The 24,940-nt window shown below is 42.8% G+C and overlaps 1 protein-coding gene across 1 annotated transcript in view; it reads left to right on the forward strand.

Annotated features, from left to right (window-relative positions):
* The window catches only part of NBAS (NBAS subunit of NRZ tethering complex), a 319,994-nt gene that overhangs the window by 190,699 nt on the left and 104,355 nt on the right, over positions 1-24,940 (forward strand). Inside the window, exons 36-40 of the mRNA XM_080813961.1 lie at positions 1,383-1,547; positions 4,549-4,662; positions 5,211-5,334; positions 16,393-16,469; positions 16,850-16,987. Coding sequence (XP_080670087.1) covers positions 1,383-1,547; positions 4,549-4,662; positions 5,211-5,334; positions 16,393-16,469; positions 16,850-16,987 — 618 coding nt within the window. The remainder of the gene's footprint in view (positions 1-1,382; positions 1,548-4,548; positions 4,663-5,210; positions 5,335-16,392; positions 16,470-16,849; positions 16,988-24,940) is intronic.

The following is a 24,940-nucleotide window of genomic DNA, read 5'->3' on the forward strand; positions in this document are numbered from 1 at the left end:
TCCCAGACACCCTCTCTCTGACCCTAGCTGGGAAAGGTTCTCTGCTTAAAGGCTCATGTGACTGGGTTAGTCCCACTCCAGTAATTTAGATAATCTCTTCACCTCAAGGTGTGTGTCCTTAATCATATCTGCAAAGTCCCTTTGCCGTGGAATGCAGTGTATTCCCAGGTTCCAGGAATTAGGACATGGACATCTTTGGGGGCCCATAATTCTACTTACCATATAAGGTAGCTGTCAGTTGGTCTACAACAGTGCATTTGTATCCTCAGTATTTGTGATGTGTGATGTCCTGGCAATTACCAAGTGATTACATGATTTACGTTTTCTTTTTTACTTTTATAATGCATGAATAAGTGATGTGATGTGGACCTAAGCAGCCAAACTAAGCCCTCCTGTCAGTATCAGGAAGGCTGTTGAAATGGAGGGACTCGGCCTTAACTTCGCTTTCATTTAAACAGGAAAGTTAAGAAAAAATAAGTGGAAGTAGATAAACACTAAACCAAGAACTTTGTTTTTGTAGAGCAAGCAGTGTTTTTCTTTGATCAAAAGCAGATGTGGTTGTTGTCATTTCTATTTAAAATAATGTTAATGTATTAGCATTTTTCTCCACATGGAATCTCTCAGATGAGTAAATGGAGAGTCAGAATTTTAGCTGATTGCTCCAAGATTGGCAGGAGGTTTCATGTTATAAACCTTTTAAACACTATTAATCATCCACTTATTTAGATGAGAAACAAAACATTTCCTTTTTTTTTTTTAAGATTATATTTATTTATTTGACAGAGAGATCACAAGTAGGCAGAGAGGCAGGCAGAGAGAGAGGGAAGCAGGCTCCTCCCCTCTGAGCAGAGAGCCCGATGCAGGGCTCGATCCCAGGACCCTGAGACCATGACCTGAGCTGAAGATGGAGGCTTAACCCTCTGAGCCACCCAGGTGCCCGAAAAACAAACCATTTCAACATTAGTAGGTGGGTCCTCCAAATCCTCTACCTTTGTAAAGGGGTCACTGTAGCACTGTTTGAATGAATAATTTATTTCATAATTAAATAATAAATATTTTCAAATGCCTAAGAAATTAACCTGAGTTTCTCATTGGTGGGATATTAGATTGGTAAAAAAGAGCCTATTTGCTTCATAAATGTTTCTGAAGGGGGTTATTGGACTAATACACGATGATGGTTTTTCCTTTCTCCAATTTCTTTTGTAAATGATCCAAGGAGGTACAATATGCCAGTAATGCTTTGTTTCACATTTTCTTGTTGCTGGCAAAGATGGATTTTTAAATTTCTCTTCATATCTGAGAAGTGCAAGTAGTCTCATTATCACTCTCTGTTCTTCTGACAATGTGCATTTTTTGCTTTTGCCATTTTCTGTTTTAACCAGGGCGAAGCTGGTGTTCCTGGCAGCAACTCTGACCTCTTCCACTGGAGCACAGCGGCCACCATGAAGGTCCTGTCCAGCACCACGACCACCACCAAGGCCGTGCTGCAGGCGGTCAGTGACCGGCAGTGGTGGAAGAAGTCCTTGACTTACCTTCGACCGCTTCATGTGAGCAAGGCCTCTGTCTTTTTAAAATCCATCCTGGGGCTTCTGTCAGCACATTAGCACCGCATCTCAGTTGTTTTCCTGTTGTAAACAGGTTTCTCTTCTCTAGGTTATTAAATAATCTCTTAAAAAATCGAGGCCTCCCATCAGATAGGGGAAGAGTCACTTATTTTATAGAACGGAACCTACTCCCATAGGGTGCTTGCAAAAGACACTGATACAGATTGAGGTGGGGTTGGGTTTGATGTCAGAATTAAAATTTAGTGGGATGAAAAGGAAAATGATTTCATCGGTCCTTACTTGATTTTGCTGTATTTCTACGGGCCAGTAGCGGAGGAAAGGCCCTGGAAGCAGGCATGGGGGCTAAGGTTATTGGGGCTGCTGGAACGATAATACCACTTACTGTGGGGCTTAAACAACAACCATTTCTTCCTCACGGTTCTAGAGGCTGGGAAGACCAAGATGAAAGTTCTGGCAGATTTAGTGCCTGCTGGGGTCGGCTTGCTGTGTTCTCACATGGTGGAGGAGTGAGGGAGCTCTTGGCAGTCTCTGATGTAAAGGCACTAACCCCATGTCCCAGGGCTCCAACCTTGTGAGCCCATCACCTCCCAAAGTCCTCAACTCTTATTTTTTTAAGAAGTATTTACATTTAATTGAAATGTAGTCAACGTGGAGTTTTGCATTAGTTTCAAGTGCACAATGTAGTGATTTGACAACAGTATCCATTATGTCGTACTCATCACAGTGTAAGTACCATCTGTCATGACATAACAATGTTATAGTACTTGTGACTGTGTTCCCTGTGACTTACTCATTCCCTAGCTGGAAGCCAGGACCTTCCATTCCCCTTCGCTCATTTTGCTCATCCCCCTCCCCCTTCCCTCTGGCAGTCATCAGTTCTCTTGTTTATGCGTCTGCTTATGCTTCTTTGTTTGTTTGCTCTTTTGTTTTTTAGATTCTACATATAAGTGAAATCGTATGATATTTGCCTGTCTTTGACTTACTTCATTTAGTATAATACCCTGTAAATCCATCCATGTCGTCGCAGATGACAAGATCTCATTCTTTTTTATGGCAGAGTAATATTCCCCTGTGTATATACACCCAAAAGCCCCACCTCTTAATACCATCATGTTTTGGGGGCTTAGAATTTCAACATGTGGTTTTTAGGAGATGACACAAACATTCCGTTTTTAGTAGGTGCTTTGGGTTAAGAGAACAGCGTAACCAGATTCTTTCACCCATTCTGAAAGCAGAGGTCAGGACGAGCAGTAGAACGATTGAGTGTACTTTCTGTGACCAGTGAGGATAACTTCAGGCTAAGGGGAGTTGATTGGGTCTGATTTAGATCGGAAGGTAGGTATCTCAGGAGTCACTCTGAGTGGAAACCTGGCTGAGCCAAGTAGGACAAGTACAAAGCCCTTCTTGAAGGAAGGTGCTTGACATCTTTGTAGAGCAGAAAGGAGGCTTGCGTAGTATGAACAGGGTGAACAGCAGGAGGATGATAGGAGGTGAGATCAAGGAGGTGGTGAAGAGGCCAACATCCAAAGCCTTGTAGACTGGTGAGGACCTCAGATTTTGTTCTGAGTAGATGGAAAGCTGCCGGAGACTGTAGGTGATGTGGTTGTTTGATCCAGCGTCACTTTCCCTAAGATCATCGAAGTGCCGTGTGGAGAGCTGGTGGTGTGAGTCAGAGCAGGGGCAAAGAGGTCCCTGGTATAGTGTTTGGTCGTGCGGGGGGGTGGACCAGGGCAGCCATGAAGGAAGTGGGAGATGTATCTTGTGGACCTGCGGATGGTCTGGATGTGGGATATGCAGGGAAGAGGGGAAACAAGAGTGACATAGCCAAGAGGTTGATCCCACAGACTGAGGTGGTGTACCCTTGACTTGGGGGCAGGTCCGCTCGTCTCTTCTCATTGTGTGTATCACACTGGGTATGATTGTGGTTACTGTGGTTACTTTTAAATGACTCGCGTCTTGGACTTTTTGATTGTACGTGCCTCAGATGAAGTGCGTAACCCCGTGCCTGATACCAGATCGTTTTTGTTGAGTGTCAGTTGTCCTTCTTGTCATCATTTCCAGCAGTGCCTTTGTGGTTTCCTGAGGCTGTGGTTGGCATCCAGTGAGGACCCCTAACCCTAACCCTAACCCTCCCCCTCCCCCAACCCTAACCCTAACCCTAATCCCTAACCCTAACTCTGAGGAATGGGTGACTGTGTTTGACTTGGCTCTTCCGGTGAGGAGCTTTATAATCTGAGGAAGGTCAACCTGAAGATGGTTAACTACTAGGGATCCGAAAGCACTTGCCAGCGAGGACGGCCGCTGACAGGTCTTGAAGGCCATTGTGGGGTGGCAGGGGATGAGGCAAGGGCCGCACTTCCATCTTGCCTCCAGCGGGTGGGGGGTGGGGTTTCGGCGGGTGAGGTCCCAGCTGGGCCTGGAAGCAGGGTGGCATCTGCCGAGGCAGTCAGCTTGGTTAGCCCCTTGGAATGGAAGAAAGGCTTAGAAGCTGGTAGGACACGTGAAGTAGATTGTGGTTGAAGAATTGGCCCTTAGTGTTGATTGACGTTCAAGAACTTTAAATGTTATTCTACATAGTTCATACTTGCTACCGTGGCCTGCTAGTCTCATTCAGAGCTGCTAACGGCGTGTGGAGCACGGAAGCGATATGCACGGAATGACGTTTTGGGCAGGTTACTCTGACTGTAGATTAGAAAACTTGCTGTGTATTTAACGCTGATTGCTTCTTTGTTTTTGATGCATTGATGTCAGAGTGACCAGGGAAATCACAAGACACTGCAGGCTGAGGTTGAAGTGCTGCTTTTAGACAGTGGGTGCCGTTCTTACCGCTCCACTGGGTGTCCGTGTCACGCTGACACACTCTCCGTGCATCCCATCGCGCACGTGGATCCGTCTCTCCCCACATAACCCTGCCTTTGCCTCTCCCCATCTGCCCCCAGCGCTCTTTCCTTTTATCCACTGTTCTTGTCTTTGTTCTTTTTAGGGGCAGGAATTCGGTGGTGCTTATCAGATGGGAACCATAGCCAATGAAGGTCTAGAAAAACAAGGCTGTCATCCTTTTTATGAATCTGTCCTCTCTGATCCCTTTGTCACAGAGGTAAGGACAGTGCGCCTAAGAACACAGAGCCAACTCTCACACTGTTTTGGGCATTTTAGTATAAACAAAAATTTAAATGTTCCTGAGAATGTACTTCTTTAGCTTCTTTCTTACTCATGTTCTTCATTGGTTTTATGTGACTTTTTAAAAAATGTGTATATTTTTAAAAGATTTATTTATTTATTTTAGAGAGAGGGAGCAAGTTGGGGGAGGGGGAGAGGGAGAGAGAGAATCTTGAGCAGACTCCCTGCTGCGTACAGAGCTGGATACTGGGCTTGATCTCATAACCTGGGGATCATGACCTGAGCTGAAATCGGGAGTCGGATGCTCAACTGACTGAGCCATCTAGGCGACCTGGTTCTATGTGACTTGTATATGTTATAACATATTATGAGATTAAAATCTGTTTCAAGCTTTACACAAAATGATATGTTTTAGTGAGAAGTTATCATTTGAATCATCAAAAGATATAAAATCCTATGACTCTGTTCTAAGAATATCTTCAAAAAAAAAGTCACCTCCTAAAAGGTATAACTGCTTCTGTCTAGTCTGCAGTGACCTATGACCCCCACCAGCATGTTCCAGTGGAAAGCTTTGCAGAGGTATTACTAAGAACTGGAAAACTGGCTGAGACTAAAACTGAAGGGGAAGAGGTATTTCCAACAACAGAAGGTATGGAAGAAGGTTCTAGTTCCCTGACAATGTGTAACTCCTATTAGGGAAACCATAAATGAAAAACGAGTGAATGGGAGTGGGGAAAAATAATAGTAAATTTTTCTAATTCTCAATAGTTTAACTTGACACCAACATGCATTTATTTAAAACATTTATTTGAGAACCTTCTGTTTTCTGGATACTTACTAACATTGAGGAGTTAAAAGGATAAGTATGATATAATTAAAGTGATTCTTACAGGTATTTCTGATTCTGTGTGTTAATTAAGAACCCTTAAGTATTTGCTTCACAGAATGTAGATGTATATTTCATCTTAAGAATTTTCCGCATGCCTACATATCTTTCTGTGTAGGGTATTTTGGAAAGAATTAAATGTATGTAAGTTCACCAAAGATAACCTTTCCATTTGTATCTTTATTTCTCTTTAGTCTCCCTCCTTCTTCTTAAGGTTCCAGGATAGTTTCCTTGACTATTTTTTTCAGTTCCCACTCTCTCTGCTCTGCCATCTTCAGTGAATACCTCATGATAAAAAGGCTGCTGGAGCTCCAGCTATCTCTCTATATCCCAGGCATCAATAAGGAGAAAAGAGGAAGGAGGGCAAAGCAGTCTCCTTGGTAGTCCTATCCACACCTTCCACTTAGGTGTTTCTGGCTGTCTCTTGCTGCCAATAAACTTGGGTGATGTGGTCTTAACTGAGCACATTGCTGCATGGAATAAAATGTGGGGAAAATGTATATGGGGAATAGAACTGCAGAAAATCGCAGAAAACCTGATCCTGTCACTCATTTTTGGATAATCCTTCTTTCAATCAGTATTTATATGTAGCTGGGAAGAGGGGAAGCAAATACCGTTGTTCTGTCCCCTATGGAGGCCTCTTGAGTACTAGAGTTTTTTTACTGAGTATACCATGTCCCTTCAATTTTGAGATGCCTGCTTTCTTGCCTTTATTTCTGAAATCAGGGTATGTCACAGTTGATGAAGACATTTTGTTTTTCTTATCCAAAAAGCTATTATTACATTCATGGCACACCTTACAAGTAATGCTGAATATATGTGAAGAGTACAGTTGCATTGCTGTTTACCCTTTTAATCATTCTTTATTACTTCTTGCTTTTCTTTCTTTAATTTTATTTTCTTTCTTTCAATTTTATTTTCTTTCTTTAATTTTTTTCAATTCCATAGACATTTGTAGCCAACATTTACTTTGTCTACAGTAAGAGAAGCTCTGTATCAAATGCTGTTAGTACAGTATCTTACTTAATAACAGACCACCAGATACTTACCATTAGTCCTATTTTAGAGATAAAGAACCATGTCTCAGAGACGTGAAACCATTGTGGTTTTTGTTGTTGCTGTTTGAGTTACAAAGCCAGTGGTTGGTTGAACATCCAGATTCAGCTTTGTGTGATCACGGCTATGGGGAGTCCTGCCCACGTTTCAGCCGTCTCTGCAAGGCGCTGTGCTGGACCCTGAATCAAAAAAGGGAGTAACAGGGACAAACAAAAACATGCCCGTGGTGTTATTTAGTTTAATATAGTTCTATTGGTATATTCCATTCCAGACTTGCCAGCCTGTTGACAATAGCATTTTTACAAAGTGGAGTTTGTGCCGAGGAGATAAAATTGTCCCGAAGAGTAAAGATACCTCACAGTGGAATTATGGTGTATTCCCCTTTCGGTGGACCACACGTGACATTTCCATACTCACAGTGAAGTTCTGCAGGTAGCAGAGAAATAGGAGGTGTCCTCTGTTTCACGCATGTGTTCCTCAAGCGTGCTTCTGGCTAAGTGATCTTTAATTATTTGCTTATGGGTCAAACTTGGATTCTTGAGAGGGTTTGCACGCATAGACGCTAAGACCTTAAGAAAATAGTGGGTTGGGTGTGGAAGTTATCACCCACTGATTGGCGTCATAATGACTGAAATCATAACCAGGAAGTTTGGAAATATTGATTCACACAGTTTTTGTTTTTGTTTTTTTTAAAGATTTTATTTATTTATTTGACAGAGAGAGAGATCACAAGTAGGCAGAGAGGCAGGCAGAGGGAGAAGGAGAAGCAGGCTCCCCGCTGAGCCGAGAGCCCGATGCAGGGCTCCATCCCAGGACCCTGAGATCATGACCTGAGCCAAAGGCAGAGGATTAACCCACTGAGCTACCCAGATGCCCCAACACACAGTTTTTCTGTTAGTTAGCCTGCAGCATAGAGATGTGTGAGTGTGAGCACCTCTCACACAACAGGCTTGCTTTGCAAAAAGACAAGATAAAGGCATCAGATTATAAAGGCCCAAGAGAAGGAAGCCTTCTTGGTGCAGACCCTCTCAAATTGCTTATGAAGGCTTCTGCTGTTTTCCAGAGCTGTTTGCCTAGAGAAAGTGAACGGCCCTTGTGAGGCACAGATTTCTGGGTTGTTAGGCCTCCCCGTCTCACAGGGTCTTTAGGTACTTGGCCATCTCTCTACAGTTGGTAACTCGGTGATGAGGCATCCGAGGGATCGTGAAACATGAAACCAATAGGTGTTTTTCTGGAGCTCTTGGAGTAGGGGAAGCATACGTGATGAGGAACCAGGGGACCCCCGTCCAGTTCCTTTTCTCACCATGTGTTCATTATTCACGGAAGGAATGGTCCTTCAGTGTCCCCGTACTTGGAATGTGAAGTTAAGGAAGACACGGTCCTGTCTTGAGAGGGCTTACTGTTGAGGTGAGGAGACAAATTTGTGTACAATAAGGGCTGTAACAGTCCCACAAGAGGCGCTGTGATTACAGACATGTGACAGCGGAGTGGAAAGGGGGTTTGAAGAGTCTTCCTGGAGCTGGTGATACTCGACCCGGGTGTTGAAGGATGAACAGGGCAATGCAGATAAAAAGAGCCAGGTGGCTGGGAATTGAGAGAGAGGTGGGTTGGGAGAGGGACAAGGGGCACATTGTGGAAGAGGAAATAAAATTCACAGAAGCCAAGATGGCAAACATCACGGTTTTCCCGGGATTCGAAAGTTATTCTGATACCTGGAAAGGAGAGTAAATGTGGGCAACCAGGGAAGAAACAAGGCAACACGAGGCTGGGAAGCGAGGTAAGGCCTCCTGTGCCAAGTTGAACGTTTTAAATGAACCTTCCACTGAAAGCTGTAGGGGTTTCAATCAGAAGAGTATTATTGAGTTTTTCTTTACCTCATCATCTGTAAAATGGGCACAGTAGCTTGTAGGTTCTGTCCCTGGACTGTTGCTTGCCGGTGGTGACGATGGGCCCTCGTGGGCCCTGTTTTGTAGACTGGTCCCCGGACTGTGTTAACGTTCTTGGAGTCCTCGCTCGCGGTAGCCGATCCAGTTATCAGTTCCTCTGGATTCCAAGGCCGGCGGCTATCATTCTCCATCCTTGTTTCACACTAGAACTCCTTAGGGAATTTTTAAGAAGTACTAAAGCCTGGGATCCAGTATGGACCCTGTATTTCAGAACCTCTAAAGTGCGGCCCATGAGTTTGAGAGTTCCTAAAGCAGTTCGGTTGTTAAGCTGTGGTTCAAACCCTTTGGAACTTTCAGTTAACATTTCCAGCGTCTCCCCACCACCCGACCCCCTCATCATGTCTCTTCTTCAAACTGACACACTTGCTTTCTGAGCCTCTCCCCCCACAGTCTGGAGAAAGCCATCTCTGCCTTTGATGTCTGGGTCTGGGCTCTCCCACCTGAGGGCAGATCCCGAGTGTTATGTCTATTTCTAACACGTTTCTAGGGCTGCTTGGGTTTTCTGTGGGGCGGGTGCAGTGTCTTCTCCATGCTGGTGGAGAGCGGGCATGGTGCGCGCATCACAGTCACTGGGGCCGAAGTCACTGGGAGGCTGCGCACCGGGTGAAGCTGAATGCGAGGCCTTGGGGCGTGTGTGCTCCTCTTAGTGTGTCTGTGAGATTTTATGGGACTGCAGGTGTTTCCTTTCAGTCCTGGTGTTTCTTCACATTGTCTTTTCTGACCCTCAGATTTTAATACTCCACCAAGGGAAAGAATCCACCTCGATTAAAGCATCAAAAATTTTGTTCCAATTTTTTTTTAATTGAGTGGGAAAAGCTTTCAGAACCCTCGTGTATATTAAAAATGGAATTTTGTTTAAAATGTAGAAGTGATTTTAATAATTTTCCTTTAATTTACATTTGGGGTTAAAAATTTATGATGCGTGTTCGTAAATACTGTCATATTAGGTATCTCTTGATAATACTAATATATCTGAAATAGATATCTTTGGCTACTTTATAATATCAATATTTGTCAGGAACTCAGCAGAATTAAAGAGTGATACAGGTTAAATGACCCAAATTAAAAATTGTAAAAATATGACTTCTGACTTTGGTTCACAAGTAGGTCATGATACAAATTAAACTTCCAACATGATGTGACTTTTCAGAATTTTTTAATAAAGTTGATGAAAAGGTTTTTATGGAGATTGGCTGAAGAAAATTGATCATTATTTATTTAGCTAAATGAATGATTTAATGGCTAATGATTTCCAAATCAATAATATGGGCAGCTTTCCTACGTGAATTTAGTTCTGGAATTAAATTTACCATAGGGTGCTTTCCAGAGGCAGTGAGTTTGCACAGAATTAGTGCTCGGAGTCTTGGGCATGATTTCATCTGATTTTGGCTGTATACCTTGTTTAGAAAATGCATTATATTCAAGATTTTAGAACTAGCTTTGCAAATTAAATTCATACACACTGATAAGTGAATGTAGGGTAGGCTTTTTTTCCCCCCATATACCTTAATGTTAATTTAAAATCACTGACTCCCATCTGTGACAAGTGTGACATCTGGTGAATCCCAGTGAGACCCCGTGAGATCAGTCTACTTCATGTTCTCCCTGATAGTTTTGTCAGATGTTGCCTCAGTGGCTTGCAGATACAAAGACTGAGAAACTTCCAATGTGTGGGGTTTGATTTCCACTTTGTAAGAATCCTTAAGTCTCTGTGCTGCCTAGAAGATTTTGGTGCCCAGGGATATGATCTCAGGTATCTCTGATTACCTTCCAGAGGCCCTGTCTCCACATCCACCACGCTGGGAATCAGGGCTTCAACAAATAAATTTTGGGGGAGCACAGACATTTAGTTCATAACACCGTCTGGACAGATGAATCACCTCTCCTGGTTTTGGTGATTTGCGTTAGCTTTTCAAGCCTGTGTAAAAGCAATGAGGTAATACTACCACCTTTGTGGGTTTTTAAAAAAAAAATTTAAATGTTTAAAATTTCTTTTCAGTGTACCAGAATTAATTGTTTATGTACCACACCCAGTGCTCCATGCAATATGTGCCCTCCATAATACCCACCACCAGGCTTACCCACCTTCCCACCCCCCCCCCTTCAAAACCCTCAGATTGTTTTTCAGAGTCCATAGTCTCTCATGGTTCATCTCCCCCTCCAATATCCCCCAACTCCCTTCTCCTCTCCATCTCCCCATGTCCTCCGTGTTATTTGTTATGCTCCACAAATAAGTGAAACCATATGATAATGGACTCTCTCTGCTTGACATATTTCATTCAGCATAATCTCTTCCAGTCCTGTTCATGTTGATACAAAAGTTGGGTGTTCATCCTTTCTGATGGAGGCATAATACTCCATAGTGTATATGGACCACATCTTCTTTATCCATTCGTCCGTTGAAGGGCATCTTGGTTCTTTCCACAGTTTGGCGACTGTGGCCATTGCTGCTATGAACATTGGGGTACAGATGGCCCTTCTTTTCACTACATCTGTATCTTTGGGGTAAATACCCAGTAATGCAATTGCAGGTTCATAGGTTTTTGTGACCCTTAGAGCTAATTCTTGCAAAACATTTTTCTCCTATCTGGCTTGCCAGAGCAGATATTTTTAAAATGAGAGATATTTTTGCTTTATAATAATTATTGTTGTTGCCTAAAGGAATGGCAGGATCCCAGTGCAGAGTTTCCACTTAAGTCATTTGAGTGTCAGGCTAATTTGGCTGGTGTATAGAATATGGGTAGTATCAGTTAAAACCATAAATTAATGTTGGTTCATATTTACAGAGACCTTGAATACCAAAACAATTTAATTTTTATTCTTTATGAAATGGGAAACCATTGAAGAGGGGAGTGTGTTTTGTGTGTGTGCACGTTTTAAGTTGTTGAGACATTACACTAGTGCTTGCTTAAAATGAATAGAAAAGTAGTATGAAAGTGCTGTTTTAGAATGGATTGGGAGGAGGAAGACTGAAGGCATCAAGTAAGATTGGAGGGTTGTTGAAGAGTCCAGTTTTTAAACTAGAGTGTGTGGCTCTGAAAATATAAAGTGTGGGAAAGAGTTTTTTGGAAATGAATCAGCTTGCTTGGACAGCTGATGGTTGGAAGCAGAGAAGAGAGTGAAGTCCAAGATGATTCTAGGATTTTATGTTTTACTAGTGGGGAGAATAATGCACCATTGTCAGAAATATGAATGGTACTGGGTAAAGAATTAGTAATGTGGGGGAATGTTTGAGTCCCAACAAGCACTTGGTAATGTAGGTCTTATGAAGTGGCCCGTGGGTCAGGACTCTGGAGATAAAGGTTGGGGAAATATACTGAGGTATGGGCTGAGTTCTGCTGGGAAGATCTTGTGAAGTAGGATTGGCAGAGAGTCATGAAATAATCTAACCGAATTCCCACATTCAGAGGTTGAGGAGGGGAGGGTCTGGTGACACAGACAAGGAAGAGGTCATTTGAGGATTGCTGCTGGGGAACTCTGGGACCCTGAAGCCAAGGAAGGACCCCGTGGCAGTGCCTCATACTTTGGTGAGCGCTGAGTGAAAGTGGAAAGGAGAGAACTGTTGAGTTGGTTAGAATGGAGAGCTCTCGAGGGAACATTTTTTCCCCCTGAAAATGGTGTGATTTACTTACGTGTTGAAAAGGACTTTCTCTGATTCTAAATCCCCTTTGTTGATTGAGGAAAACAGCTACCTTCCTCCACAGAGAGGTTGTGAGGAATAACTAGTGGAAATAAGTGTTGTGTGCTCTGTGTGGAGAAGCTGAGTAAGGACAGGGGTGGTCCCAGAGGTGCGGCAGCGGATCGGGAGTGATGGTGTGAGTCTGCTGGTGTCTTCCCGGTGCAATTAGTCTATACACCTAAATGCAGCAGCTAGTTCGTTAATAGCTATGACTTATATAAAATGGAAGTAATCACCCCTGTTACCGCCATGGCAGTTACTAATGGAAGAACCGATTATCTGTCATTTTGGGGGGAAATCAAAAAGTGTCCTAAATGAAGAAATGAGGAAAACTATTTGTTTCTGCAAATCTGTAGTTCATATGGGTGGGGGAAGGAGTTTTCTAGGTGCTTTCTATATGCTAAAGAGATGAGCTGCACTTGCTTCATTTAATCCTAGTTTACATGTGAGGAAAATTAAGGCTCTGATCTAAAATCCAAAATGCTTTGAAAACCAAAAGGACTTTTTGTAACTTGCTTGGCATCAAAACCTGAGCTAAGCTGACATGAGGTTATTTAAGTCTTTGCTTTATCTCGTTTAGTGTGAGCATTCGAATGTTTTACAGCGGAAATATTAATGTCTTTGATCATTGGGTGCTCCCAGACCGGCTGAAGGTATCATATAATATGTGGTATACTTATAGTATAACTTCCTCAAAGTCCTAAACATTCCGAATTCTGGGACACAAAATCATGCAGGAAATGGTGGGTCTCTGTTTTGATCCCAAAACTTTCTGAGGATGGTTTTCTTCTCGCCATATCATCCTGGCTCATTAGTTTATAGATGTTGTTTTAGTTGTTCTAAAATGTACCTGGAATTTGGGGTTTATTTAGGTATGGCAAGACATCCAGAAGTGGAAATGTTTGTCATGAAGGAAGAAGTTTATATTCACAGACCCTAGAAACAGGAGGCAGGGTAGGCCCCAGGGCCCCCGGGGGAAGCACTTGGGTCAGCCCAGAGTTACAGGCAGAGGGTTGAGGGGAAAGCAGGGGCAAAAACCTTTATTGTGTTTTCCACAGGTAAGCTTGAGAAAGCCTAAAATAGATGGTGTGAATAATTTTGTTAAGACTCCAGGCTAGAGAGCTATCTCAATTTGTCCAGTACCTAGCCCTGCGCTGTTAGGACAGAAGAGTGTGCAAGAATATAAAAGCCAGTGAGAAAAGGTGGTTCAGAGTATTGGCTCTGAATTGGTTGCTTTGCATATCAAAGGTGTGCTTGCAGGCAACTTGTTTGCGAAGGGCAATCCTTGCTGGTTTATCAAGACCCCCCAAAATGTCAAAGCATTATAATAAATACATAAATAAATAAACACACTTTAAGTATGAAATAAAATCTATGTGGCTATTATTCACTCAGAGCAAACATTTGTTGCTTGGTAAAAGTAACAATGATGATTCTTTCGAATTCCATCTGAAGGTGATTTTTATCATACTTTGAGATCATGGAAATTAGCTATTTTCTCTTTCCTGCTGCATTAAGCTTTGTATGCAATTAAGTTCAAGAAATGCTAGAGATCATCTTGTCAGTTGTTTCTAAGAAATAATATAACTATTTAAAAAATAAACCTACTGAAACTTAGGTATTTCAGATGAAGATCCTTCCCTTGAAAGATATTTCCTGGGCACTATGCATTTATTTCAATGATGTCATCACTATTCTTTTTCCTTGTTTAGTCTGTTGTTGGGTTGTTTTGTTTTGGAATTTCCTTCAGAGTCTGTAGCATATTCACTGGAATGACCTCTGGAGTATTTTCATCTATTGAGGGTGCTTTGGTTTTCGGATACAGACAAATGCATGTTAAATGGAGTGAAAGATTAAGTCAATTACATGATTTTAAAAAAACTAGATCTGACTGGAAGAGAATCAGGAATGGGACTGATGTTCCCCATGGGCCTCAGAATGGCCCCAAGCACAACTCTAAGAGGTGTGGACCTTCAGTAACTAGGGCAAAGCCACACACCTGAAATACAAGCCTTCTGATCCTCAAGGAGAAAGAGCTGATGTTGATGAGTGGGTTCACATACACTTATTTGAAAATTGGCTTCCTTTGTGCATGAAGAAGGGAAGTATCTGAAAACAAAATGGGGGTGGAAAAAAAAACTAGGTGAGATTGCAGTCGTAGGTCACTTTGTAAGAAACAACATAAGAAAGGAAATAAACAGGAAAGAATTATTAGTATGTGATACTATTGGAATTTTTCCCTCCCCTCCAAAATATGGGTCCTGAAGGACTGTGAGGCAGGTATCAAATGGTAGATAGAAGTCAAGTGGCAGCCCTGGGATTGTGTGTGTGTGTGTGTGTGTGTATAGTATGCAATTTCTTTCCTTTTTTTTTTTTTTTTAGGATTTTATTTACTTATTTGAGAGAGAGACAGTGAGAGAGGGAGAGAGAAAGCATGCACAAGCAGGGAACTGAGGGAAAAGCAGACTCCCCGCTGAGCAGGGAGCCTGATTCAGGGCTTGATCCCAGGACCCGGAGATCATGACCTGAGTAAGGCAGACGCTTAACCAACTGAACCACCCAGGCGCCCCCAGTATGCAATTTCTGCACACTAAGTAAATCTTTCTCATACCTTCCAGAGTGTTCTGTAAATTAAACTTACAAGTTTCTTCTTGCTTTATCTTCTGGTGTCCAGAATATATAGCTAACCCCTTCATCCTTTAGTTTTGATAGTGTTCTAGAACACAATCGCTTCTTTGCTCTCATAACTATTTGTACAAAATTTGGTTTAGGCCCTTTGCATTGTAGTTTTTATTTATTTGGAGACTTTCTTTTGTTCCAATGTGTTTATCCCAAAGGGCGGAATCTGATTCTTATTAGTGAAGAGTCTGGTTCAGAGAAGGTTCTCACTGATACAGAGTGAAGGAATGAATTTGCAGATGGGCCTTGAAACGAGTAGTTTTTGATTAGGAAACCTTCTGATACCGTCTGATTCCTTGGACGTCCTGAGGCTGACCGGTGGTCCAACTTGGTTCGTAAGGTTGGAGAAATCAGAGGATATGAGTATTTAAAGAGGCAATATTCTCTCTGTAAGGCACAGTGGAGAAAGCTCAGTTCGTTCCCCCAGGAGTCATCCACAGGAGATTTTGAGTTCTAAGTCAGATTTGGACACTTGCTGGTGGTTGCTTAGCCCACCACCCTCTCATTGCCCAGACTGTCAGCTAAGCCCAGATTATATAAATGACTTAAATTTCAGTTCAAGTAAGACACAATTAGGAAGGTAAATCTTCTGGAAAAAAAATTATATGGTGTATTTCCGAAGTCGAATATTATTTACTTTGGATTATTCACATACTGTTCTCCTTCATTAGTGCAGATCATGAGAGTCTGTGTTCTTTAAAAATAAAGGATTTACATTGTGATTACATGTGACTACCTGGCATTTGTCACTAAGACCCTAAATGAATGGAATATTTCCTTATTAATGCAAACTGTATATAAACACAGATTTTGTTGGCAGTGTGCTCGCCTGAATTAGAGCCATGACATTGATAGGTCGTTGCTTATATAAAAAATGTGGGAAAGTTGTTACTAGTTGGGATCTATTTGAAGATATTATATAATCAAGGCTAGGGTTTTTTTGTGGAGTGGGATGAAGAGGGATGTTCTTGGAAGGAACAAAACCATCTTCATTGTAGTAATCAAAAGACTGATCTGAAATTTGCACTCACAGCTGTTTTGTTGCTTTGATCTTTCGTGCTCGTATGCTTATTTTCCGTATTAAGCTGTCCTTGATATACATAATTTTATACCGTGGCTTGGGTCTTTAAAACCAAAAGATTAGCTGTAAGAAACCATTGTCACTGATCTTTTTGCACTTAGACTTTGTAACTGCGTTAATGGAATTTTCTCTTGTTTAGAAACATAACAGATAACACAATTTGAGTTAAGGCAAGGTTACTATTTAATAACATAATTTCCTGTGATCTGTATTTGGGTAGTGTTAATAGACATTTGTAAAAGGTCTTAAAGAGTCCTCTGAAGCTAATTATCTGTTGAAATCATACAGGACTAAAAACATGGCACTTAGTAAGTAACTATGAAGGTCATGTAGATCCTCAAGTAAAATGATGCTTTTTTTTTTTTTCCCCCTGCCTTCAGTTCTCTTGCAGCTGGCAAGTGATGCTTTACCAAATGACATGACCTTGGGTCTTGCTTATCTCCTTGCCTTGCCACAGGTAAGTTTCCCCTTACCAAGAGAGGACTTCATGAGGAAACAAAAAACCGACACTGGAGATTTTTCCCAGTGAATTGGTTGTTACAGGTTTCACTTCCTTTTCATTGTTCTTATGTGCTGGAGGGACTGTGGTATCGGTATTCTGAGAGCAAATGCTACCATTTTAGCCGAAGTCTTAATTTCAAATCTTCTTTTACCCACATAGGACCTGCCTTGACAGTATCTTCTGCATTTTAACGTAGTCCTCCTAAAGTTGAGCTTGAGATGATGTGGTGGAAGCTTTGAGCCGAAATTCTCCAGCGATGACTAGAAATGTAATCGTTTATGATGATTTCCTTAACTTCCTTTCAGCGGAGTTTGTTCTGTCGTGTTCCTTTCTAGGTGTTAGATGCTAACAAGTGCTTTGAAAAGCAGGCCCACTCTGCTCTGTCTCTCCAATTGGCAGCCTATTACTGTAGCCTCCAGATCTATGCCCGCCTGGCTCCGTGTTTCAAGGACAGGTGCCATCCTCTCTACAGGGTGAGTCCTTGTGGTTTCCACTCGATTAACAAGCAGAGTTAAAGCTTCTCTAAAATCGTTTAAACACGCATTTACCTCTTTGAAGGGACTGGTGTGCTTTGTATCCAGAACATTCTCCCCGATGGGTGACAGCCCTTGACTTTGCTCTGTTGGACAGAGTTGTTTTTCCAGGCATCACGAAGAGGTAGTTTCCAGCGTGTATTGTGAATGCCGATTCTTCCCGCAACTTTGCTGTCGTTTATGTTATTTTGCAAAGTGCTTAGGGCAGGTTAGAGTAGTAGGAGAGGAGAAATGGAGAATTGGCTTTTTAACCCACTCCCCGAAAGGAAAATGGCTCCAGCTTAGGACAGTAGACACTGTAGTTCTTTGAACAGCGCTGTACTTTGATTTATTTTAAAGCCAGAAATAGGGGAGTATTAGCTGGACAGATGAAATGTTGAAACATGTTATGCCCACTTGCTGCCAAGCTCCAGACAATTTTGATATAACTTTATTGTTGATTTCTGAGCCAGAGAGTCTAAGCATGGCCTCGGGTTACATGTGCCACCTTTTGTGGGCACAGAGGTGTGACAGATGCCACGAGGTTTACCTGTGTATACCAGTTTTAAATATCAGCCTTGGGAAATTGTTTTTTTGTACTGGAGTATTTTGAGAGAATTGCCCCCTTTAAGAGTAGATAAGCAAATAGACCAGACTTTCGAATCCAGTGTGTGTGCCAATAAAAGGTTCTGATTGTGCTGAGGCAGGATTCTTTCTCCCCTGACTTCATAGCACACTTGTAAAGAAGGAATTTCACAATCCAAGTGTGAATGGAAGTTCTAGCTGTCTCAGCCACCCAAAACATAGCTAAGCACATGAAAACATTCCATTTGTGGCAAAAAATCTGTGGCTTTCCTTCATCAGTTTTTCTTTAAAGAGAGTAAGGGCGGTGGGGAGGCTTGGGGGAACCATCTACTACACGGGATAATCTCCCACACGTTATTAGACGTGGACTGTCCTCTGGCATAGTTTGATCACGATGACATTTGGCCAAGAAAGGAATGTTTTCTTCTTTTTCCAGTTAATAAAAGATATTCGTTATTTTGGAGATTCTGGATTTATTTTGTTTTGTTTTTGATAGCTACTGCCGCTTCGTACAGTTACTTTCTTCCATGCTCTAGTAATTTTCCTTTGTTCTGTTTTTATATCTCAGGTATGTTTTTATGTGAAATAAGAAATTGACCTACTGTGCTATAAATTGAGGGAAAGAAGTGATTATATAGGTGGAAATGTGGCAGGTTTCCTTCTGGAACAGCATACTTAATGGCTTTCTTACATTCAATCAGGTGGCTGGCAAAGAATGTTCATGGCGTGTTTGCTGGAGTCTGCTTCTAAGTACCCTATCTTTCATTAGTGCTGAGCATGGACCCAAGTAACCATTTTCTCTAAAGCTCCCAAGTGTGTTAAAACACAGTGAAGCTTTACTTTGACCAAAAGCATTGTGCCTTGTTATAAATACAAGTCAGTCCCGTCTTCAGAATGTACTCGACTGAGATTTCCAAGTGGGTACCGTGGCAATGGGATCCACCTCTTTGGTTCCCGTGTATGTGGTCTGTGTTACGATCGCACTGTGTGCCCAGCACTGTGCTCCCCTTTCCGTGAATACAGAGGATCGAAAGGCCAGTGAGCCGGGTACCTCGTGTGTGCCCTGGGCTCTGAGCATTAACATGAAAAGACGGATGTGGGTTCCTAAGCCCAGCACTTACTATAAATGTGTAGAAGACAGTTGCATACGTGGGGGTGGGAGGGTCTCCCCGAAGGTCTCCCCGAAAAAGCACTGCAGACCCACGCGGCCCAGACCACGTGTCCATCCTCGAAGTGCCGAAGGATTTGCTGCAGAACCACATTGTGGCCCCACTTCAGTTTCTTGACAACCTAATTAAAGTAGTCCTCTTGAAGGAAAATTCGAGTACAGCATGTACGTTTCCCGTTTTCCACTATAGTAAATTATTTTGTACCAAAAGTTAAAAGTCCCAAATCATGTACTGTTTCTGAGAGAGGTAACTTAGGAGAAGACCATTAAATTCCACCCCAACTTCTATATCTGAAAATCCATTTCCTTCTTCAGATGCCGCAGTCGCTCCATAAGGAACCCCATTTAAAATTTCCACACCTGCAGCGTGGGAAGAGACAAAGTAGAACATTGAAAGCTAAGGGCTAGAAGTAAAGGTGCTTTCATCTTGGTTTCTTCTGTGTTCCCAGCAGCTCTTTTCACTTAGTAGAAGTGGGAGCATTTTACTTCCAGGTCTTGTATTTTGTATATCGAGTCCTCATGTGAAGGACCTAGAGCTTGGCATCGTGGTAAGAATAGTAAGACTCGTTCCTGCCCCTTTTTACCCTTAACTCCAATTTCTGTTTCTTCCTTCCAGCTTGTGTCACCCCACTCTTGCCCTTCAACTCTTGGCCCTGTTCCTGTCACCATTTTCCTATCAAACTATCTTTTCCTTGGAAGACGTTCCTTGGAGCTCTCCTGTCTTGCCCCAGCCCTGGGCCTCTGATTCCTGGTTGTTAGACCGCTCATACCTCCCCTCCCCCCACCCCGGCCCAGGGTATGGTTCCTAACATCTGCTCCCCTTCTCCTTTTGGGCTCAGTAGCAGAAGGCAGCTGCTCTTCGGGGTCATTGCTTCAGGAAGCAGCATTAGATCCTAGTGGGAACAGAAGCCAGTAAAGTCCATGTGGCCCAGCGTGATGCCTCCCAACATGATTTCTGTCTTCTCGGCTGCTCCAGACAGAAACAGGTGTGCCCTGCAGTAGGGTTAAGGCAGCACCGGCTCAGGAACCAGCTCATTCTCCCGGGACTTCTTGGCAACCCTCTGGAAAGCATTGTGTTGGTTGGTAGTCTGAAAGGAGATCTGAGGAGTTAGAAAGTATCCGTGATTTTTTTTTTTTTTTTAATTTAACATCAAGATACAAAGTCGTTCTGAAATTCTTCCAGGTAGATGTGCTCCGAGGGAGTTAATAGATGTGTGTGAACGCCTCTCCGGTTGTTTTCTCCTCTCTACCCCATATCCATATCCATATTCCGTCTCCATGTTTCCTTCACCCAAACCACTGTAACAGCCTGGTAAACCTCACCCTGTCTTCATTTTTGTTAGTTTTGTGTCTCTTCCCAAACATCTGTCAGAATGGCCTTTCTGAGGTGGAGACCTGGTCATCCTGCCTTCTGCCTCGAATCCCTCCGTCATTTCCTGTTGTCCTGGCAAGGTCTGCACGTCCCCCACTGTCTGACCTCTGCCTGTTTCTCCAACTTCATCTTCCTTTGCTCCTGCTATACCAGGTCACTTAAATCTCTCAGGTGTCCTGTGTATTCTCTTTCCTTGTCTTCAAACCTGTACTCTTTGCCTGTAATATTCGCCTGCAACATTTCTTTGCTTAGCTCCTCGGTTGAGGTGTTACCTCACCGGGCAGGCTTCCCGCCGCCTGCCGCTATCCCGCCGTGCTCCCGGGCCTGTCTGGTGCCCTTCCGTGGGCATTGTCCTGCCCTATACTCACCTCAGTCATAGCTCTGAAACACTCTCTTGTTTGGAATTTAAGTACTTCTCATCTCACTAGATAATGAGCTGTTGGAGGCTGGTGTCTGTGTTGTATTTGTTGGTTTTCCCAATGCTTAGAGCAGGACCTGGATAATAAGTGCTCACTGGGTAGATTATTGAAAACTAATGAGCAAATCTGTAGCACATGTGAAATGATTGAATTGTGTGTGTGTGTGTGTGTGTGTGTGTGTGTATTTGTTCAAGTATTTATCAAGTGATTACTTTATGCCAGGCAATGGTCTAGATCCTGGGGAAACACGAGTGAACAAAGTACGTAAAAACCCTTGCCCTTCCTGGACTTACGTTCCATTGAGGAAAGGACGTCATAAGCAAAATAAGGAAATAAAATATATACCCTGTTAGATGGTGATAGGAGCTATGAAAACAAAAAGCAAAGAAGGATGAGAAGTATGTGTGTGTAGAGGACACTTTAAACAGATTCAGGGAAGATCTCAAATTGAGAAAGTGACTTTTGAGGAAAGACAAAGAGATGAGCGCAGCACCACGAAGACAGGAGGGGGAAGAGCGTTCCACACAGAGAGAACAGCAGTACCGACGGCATCGAAGCGTCCCTGTGCCCATATGTGTACTGTGGGATTTTCTCACAACGAATTTGAGATGGTATTGAAATTTTACTTTCTAAAACTCAAAGTGTTGAAGAGTTGCCTGACTCCAGATGGAAAGGACAGAAATGCCATCTGTGAGCAGACTTCACTGTGACCAGTAAGGTTTCCTCTGTTTGGCTAAGAAGTGTCGAAAAGAGTGTGGTGTGTGTGTGTGTGTGTGTGTGTGTGTGTGTGTGTGTGTGTGTAGGGGTTGGATAACAGCAAGGGTGAACTTAGGGGCTTGCGTGTGGGAATTGTCCGTGGGCAGGAGGAAGATCAGACTAACCCCGAGAAGCCATCGTTTCTCTTACAGTGGCCCTCACATTTATTCTGCCCCCTTGAGCCTTTGAGTATCCCCGTTTGGCGGAAGGTAAGACTCCGAGAAATCCAGTGGCTCGCCCCAGGTTGCTGTGGTAGGAAGGGACGCCTATCACTTCGCGCTTCTACTTCCCAGCTCTGCCTGCTTTGTCTTGGACCTGAGCGTCTCTGGCTTGGAGGCCCCATGAGTCATGTCCAGCCAGACGTGCCCCTGTGGCTGCCGGTAAAGTCGCCGCTCCCTCACGTGCTAGGGGAACCCCTCGGTGATCGGGCCGGCTCTTCCTCACCCCAGCGGCCATGAGCCCGACACCAGCTCTTTTGAAGTTTATGTTTTAGCTCCTCAGAATTTCTCTCTGAAGTTAACATCCCTTCTCACACCGCTGTGCCTGTGCAGATGTAATTTCCCCACTTAAGTGCCTCTGTCTTCTTCCCACTCTCAGCATCTAAGTCTGAGCTCCAGAGAGCCTCCTGTGTGGAACCTTCTCTGCTCCTGAGCAGACCCGGGCCTCTCCCATGTCTTACTGCTCTTGTGTGGACGCCCTGTGAGCGGTTCTTTGTGGTGTTGTCAGCGACGCACGGCTGTCCACTCTCCATGTGGCGATCTTATTTGGGGGCAGGGACCCATCTCTCTCTCTGAATCCCCAGGACCTCACCCACTGGCTGCTGATTGGCATGTGCGTAGCTTCAGGAACCATTAGCTGCCGAGGGTCGGGACAGCCTTCAGACTTGGGTTTTGGGAGCTCCGGCTTGCTTAGGTTGGCGGGACTCAGACAGGCCACCAGAACCGGATGTCGTAAGTACACAGGAGCTGTCCACGGACCACCTAACGGCTCATGATTCCAGTCTCTTTGGCATCTTCCTTTGCATAAAACAGCACTGCTGAGTTTGGAATTAAATATAACAAACTCCCGATGAATCACCTTAGAAATTGAAATAAAAGTGGTTTCCATTTGTTGCCTACGCATAATAGCACTCAGCAGAGCTGGCTTTCACTCAATTGTCACTTTACCTTATTTCTGTTTTCAGCCCTCCCCTTCTCTCCTTCCACCCCCTGTAGTTCTGAGCTGTAGGAGGATAACTTAGGTAGATTTCTAGGTTTGAATGAAAGTACTGATAGAATCTGTGGGATTATTTCTGACAAAGGACCTGTACATCCTGATGGGAAGTCCCGCCTGGAGCCAGCCAGCCAGCCAGCCAGCACAGGACTGGAGCTTTCCTAGCTTCTCTCTGGAGGAGGCCATCTTGCCTCTACTTTTTTTAGTGACAGAGGACAATGATTGACAGACGGTCAGCTGGAAAGAGTCTTCTCTCCTCATATTTGTCCTGATTGACTTGTTTTTATATTTAAGAAATAATACACACATGGCCATAAAACCCAGATGATGAGAATGGTAGACAGCTAAAAGTCAGTGTTTCCCTTTTGGTTCCTTCCAAAAATAGCTTATGAATATGCATATGTATGTCACAGTTTTATACGCAAATGTGAATAGGCACATTATTACCCTGATTTTGTTTTCAATTATACCTTACCTTTATAATTATTGTAAATGCATCTCGAAGTGTGATCTTTTCTAGCATTCTTTTTAAAAAGTTTCAGAAGATAAAATCGGTTAAAAATGGAAACATGTCCTTTAGTTTTATATTGCTAGAGAAGCAAACCCAGCAGGGGATGGAATTCAAAACTTTATGGTAGACTATTTCTAAAACGTGGTTTTTTTAAGCCACTAATTGAAAATACTAAGTAGAAAATTATCTCAAGCAAATAACAGCCCTAGAGGGGAAACACACCACCTGTTTAAAACTTCCCAACCAATATTACCAAGAAATGGAGACTATTAAACCCGAATGGATTTATTACCTCTACTAGTAAGCAGTAGATTAAGTCATGGGGCATTCCGTAGTCATGAATATTTAGGCATAAATTTTTTTTTACAGGGACTTGACCATATTCTTAGAAGAAATTATATTTTATTCACCCCCTGAAGAACCACATTGCCAAATTTTGGGGGAAAAATTAGAATAATTTAATTCTCCACACTTTCTGTTCAGGTTTTTGATGCCTTTTTATGTTGTTAGTTTTTGCAGCCTGTGATGTTTTGCAGTATCACTTTGAATACTGAATAAGGCAGATTTTTAAGCTACCTGTAAAGTCCTTCAAAAGCTTCCTAGAAGCCAAAAGCTTTCATACCCTTGGATCATGGCATTGAGCCTCGTTGGGAAAAGAGACAGAGCTTTGACTATACCCTACACACACAAAAGCAGCGATTTCAGATATGAGTTTGGATGGAGAACACTGATGGAGACCTGTCGGGAGCATAGGGAAAAAGGGCCTGATGTTGTGGACAGGGCAGTGGTGAGAGGCAAGAGGTTTGCCTCGCTTCTTCGCTAGCAGCCCGGAGCTGAGGCTGCGTGGAGGGCAGATTGGCATCTCTGAATCGGGAACCATAGTCTCGAATGCACATCACTGGGTTGTATGAGGGTCAAATGATATTCATGTCAAAGTGCTTACACACTTGAATGCCATACACTTGGGGCCTGAGTGAATGAATGAAAGGAAGCTTTGGGGTGAGTAGGGGGATGCTTTGGAGTATTTTGAGAGAAAGTGTAAGCTCAGGGGAAGAACTGTCATTAAAACTTAAATATTGGAAGTGATCACAACCAATAAAGTTCCTTGAGGAAGAGCTGGAGGTAGTAATGATAATGGTAAGAGGATAATTTGCGTAAAGGGCTAGAACTTACAACATGCTAATCCATCTAGCCTCATTTAATCTTTATGAAGATTCTATAAAGAAAAAATGGCTTCAATTTTAATAATGGAAAACCCGAAGCTCAGGGAGAAGAGCCAGTAATCGGGGTATCTGATGCCCGTTCCTGTGGTTTTTACCCATAACTGATTTTCCTTTTTCTTAGAAGCCTTTGCGAGTTGTCCCTTCTCATTAGTATTGTGTTTTATACAATAAATTGAAGTTTTGAAAACCTTTCTGTACATTCTGTACATTTAACAAGTATTCAATGATCCATAAATTTGAAGGGAACCTATCATCAAAGAATTAATTACCTGCTCCTAGTCACCACCATTATTAGGGCGTAATTTTAAAATCAGACATATTTATGTCAAGGGGTTGAACAGAAAGGGGTACTAAACTCTCTCTGTTGTCATTAGAGAAGCAAAAAATGAAAGACTTGCAGATACAGCTTGAATCAGATATTTAGTTGGGTACCTACTATTGTGTGTCCTCTAGGGTTGTTTGTATTGCATATATGTGTATAAAGGGGATGAGAGGGAGAATGCACATGTGTGTTTTTAAAAAAAGCCAATCTAGGTATAATATACAATGACAACATTAAATCCATCAGTGAAAGCTGATCATTTGTAAAAGGACTCTGATACTAAATCTTAATTACATTTGGTGGGAGCTCTGCATATACTGGGCTTGCCAAGATCCTTGTAATTTCA

This window comes from Martes martes (genome assembly GCF_963455335.1).
Source record: "Martes martes genome assembly, chromosome: 9".
Lineage (NCBI taxonomy): Eukaryota > Metazoa > Chordata > Mammalia > Carnivora > Mustelidae > Martes > Martes martes.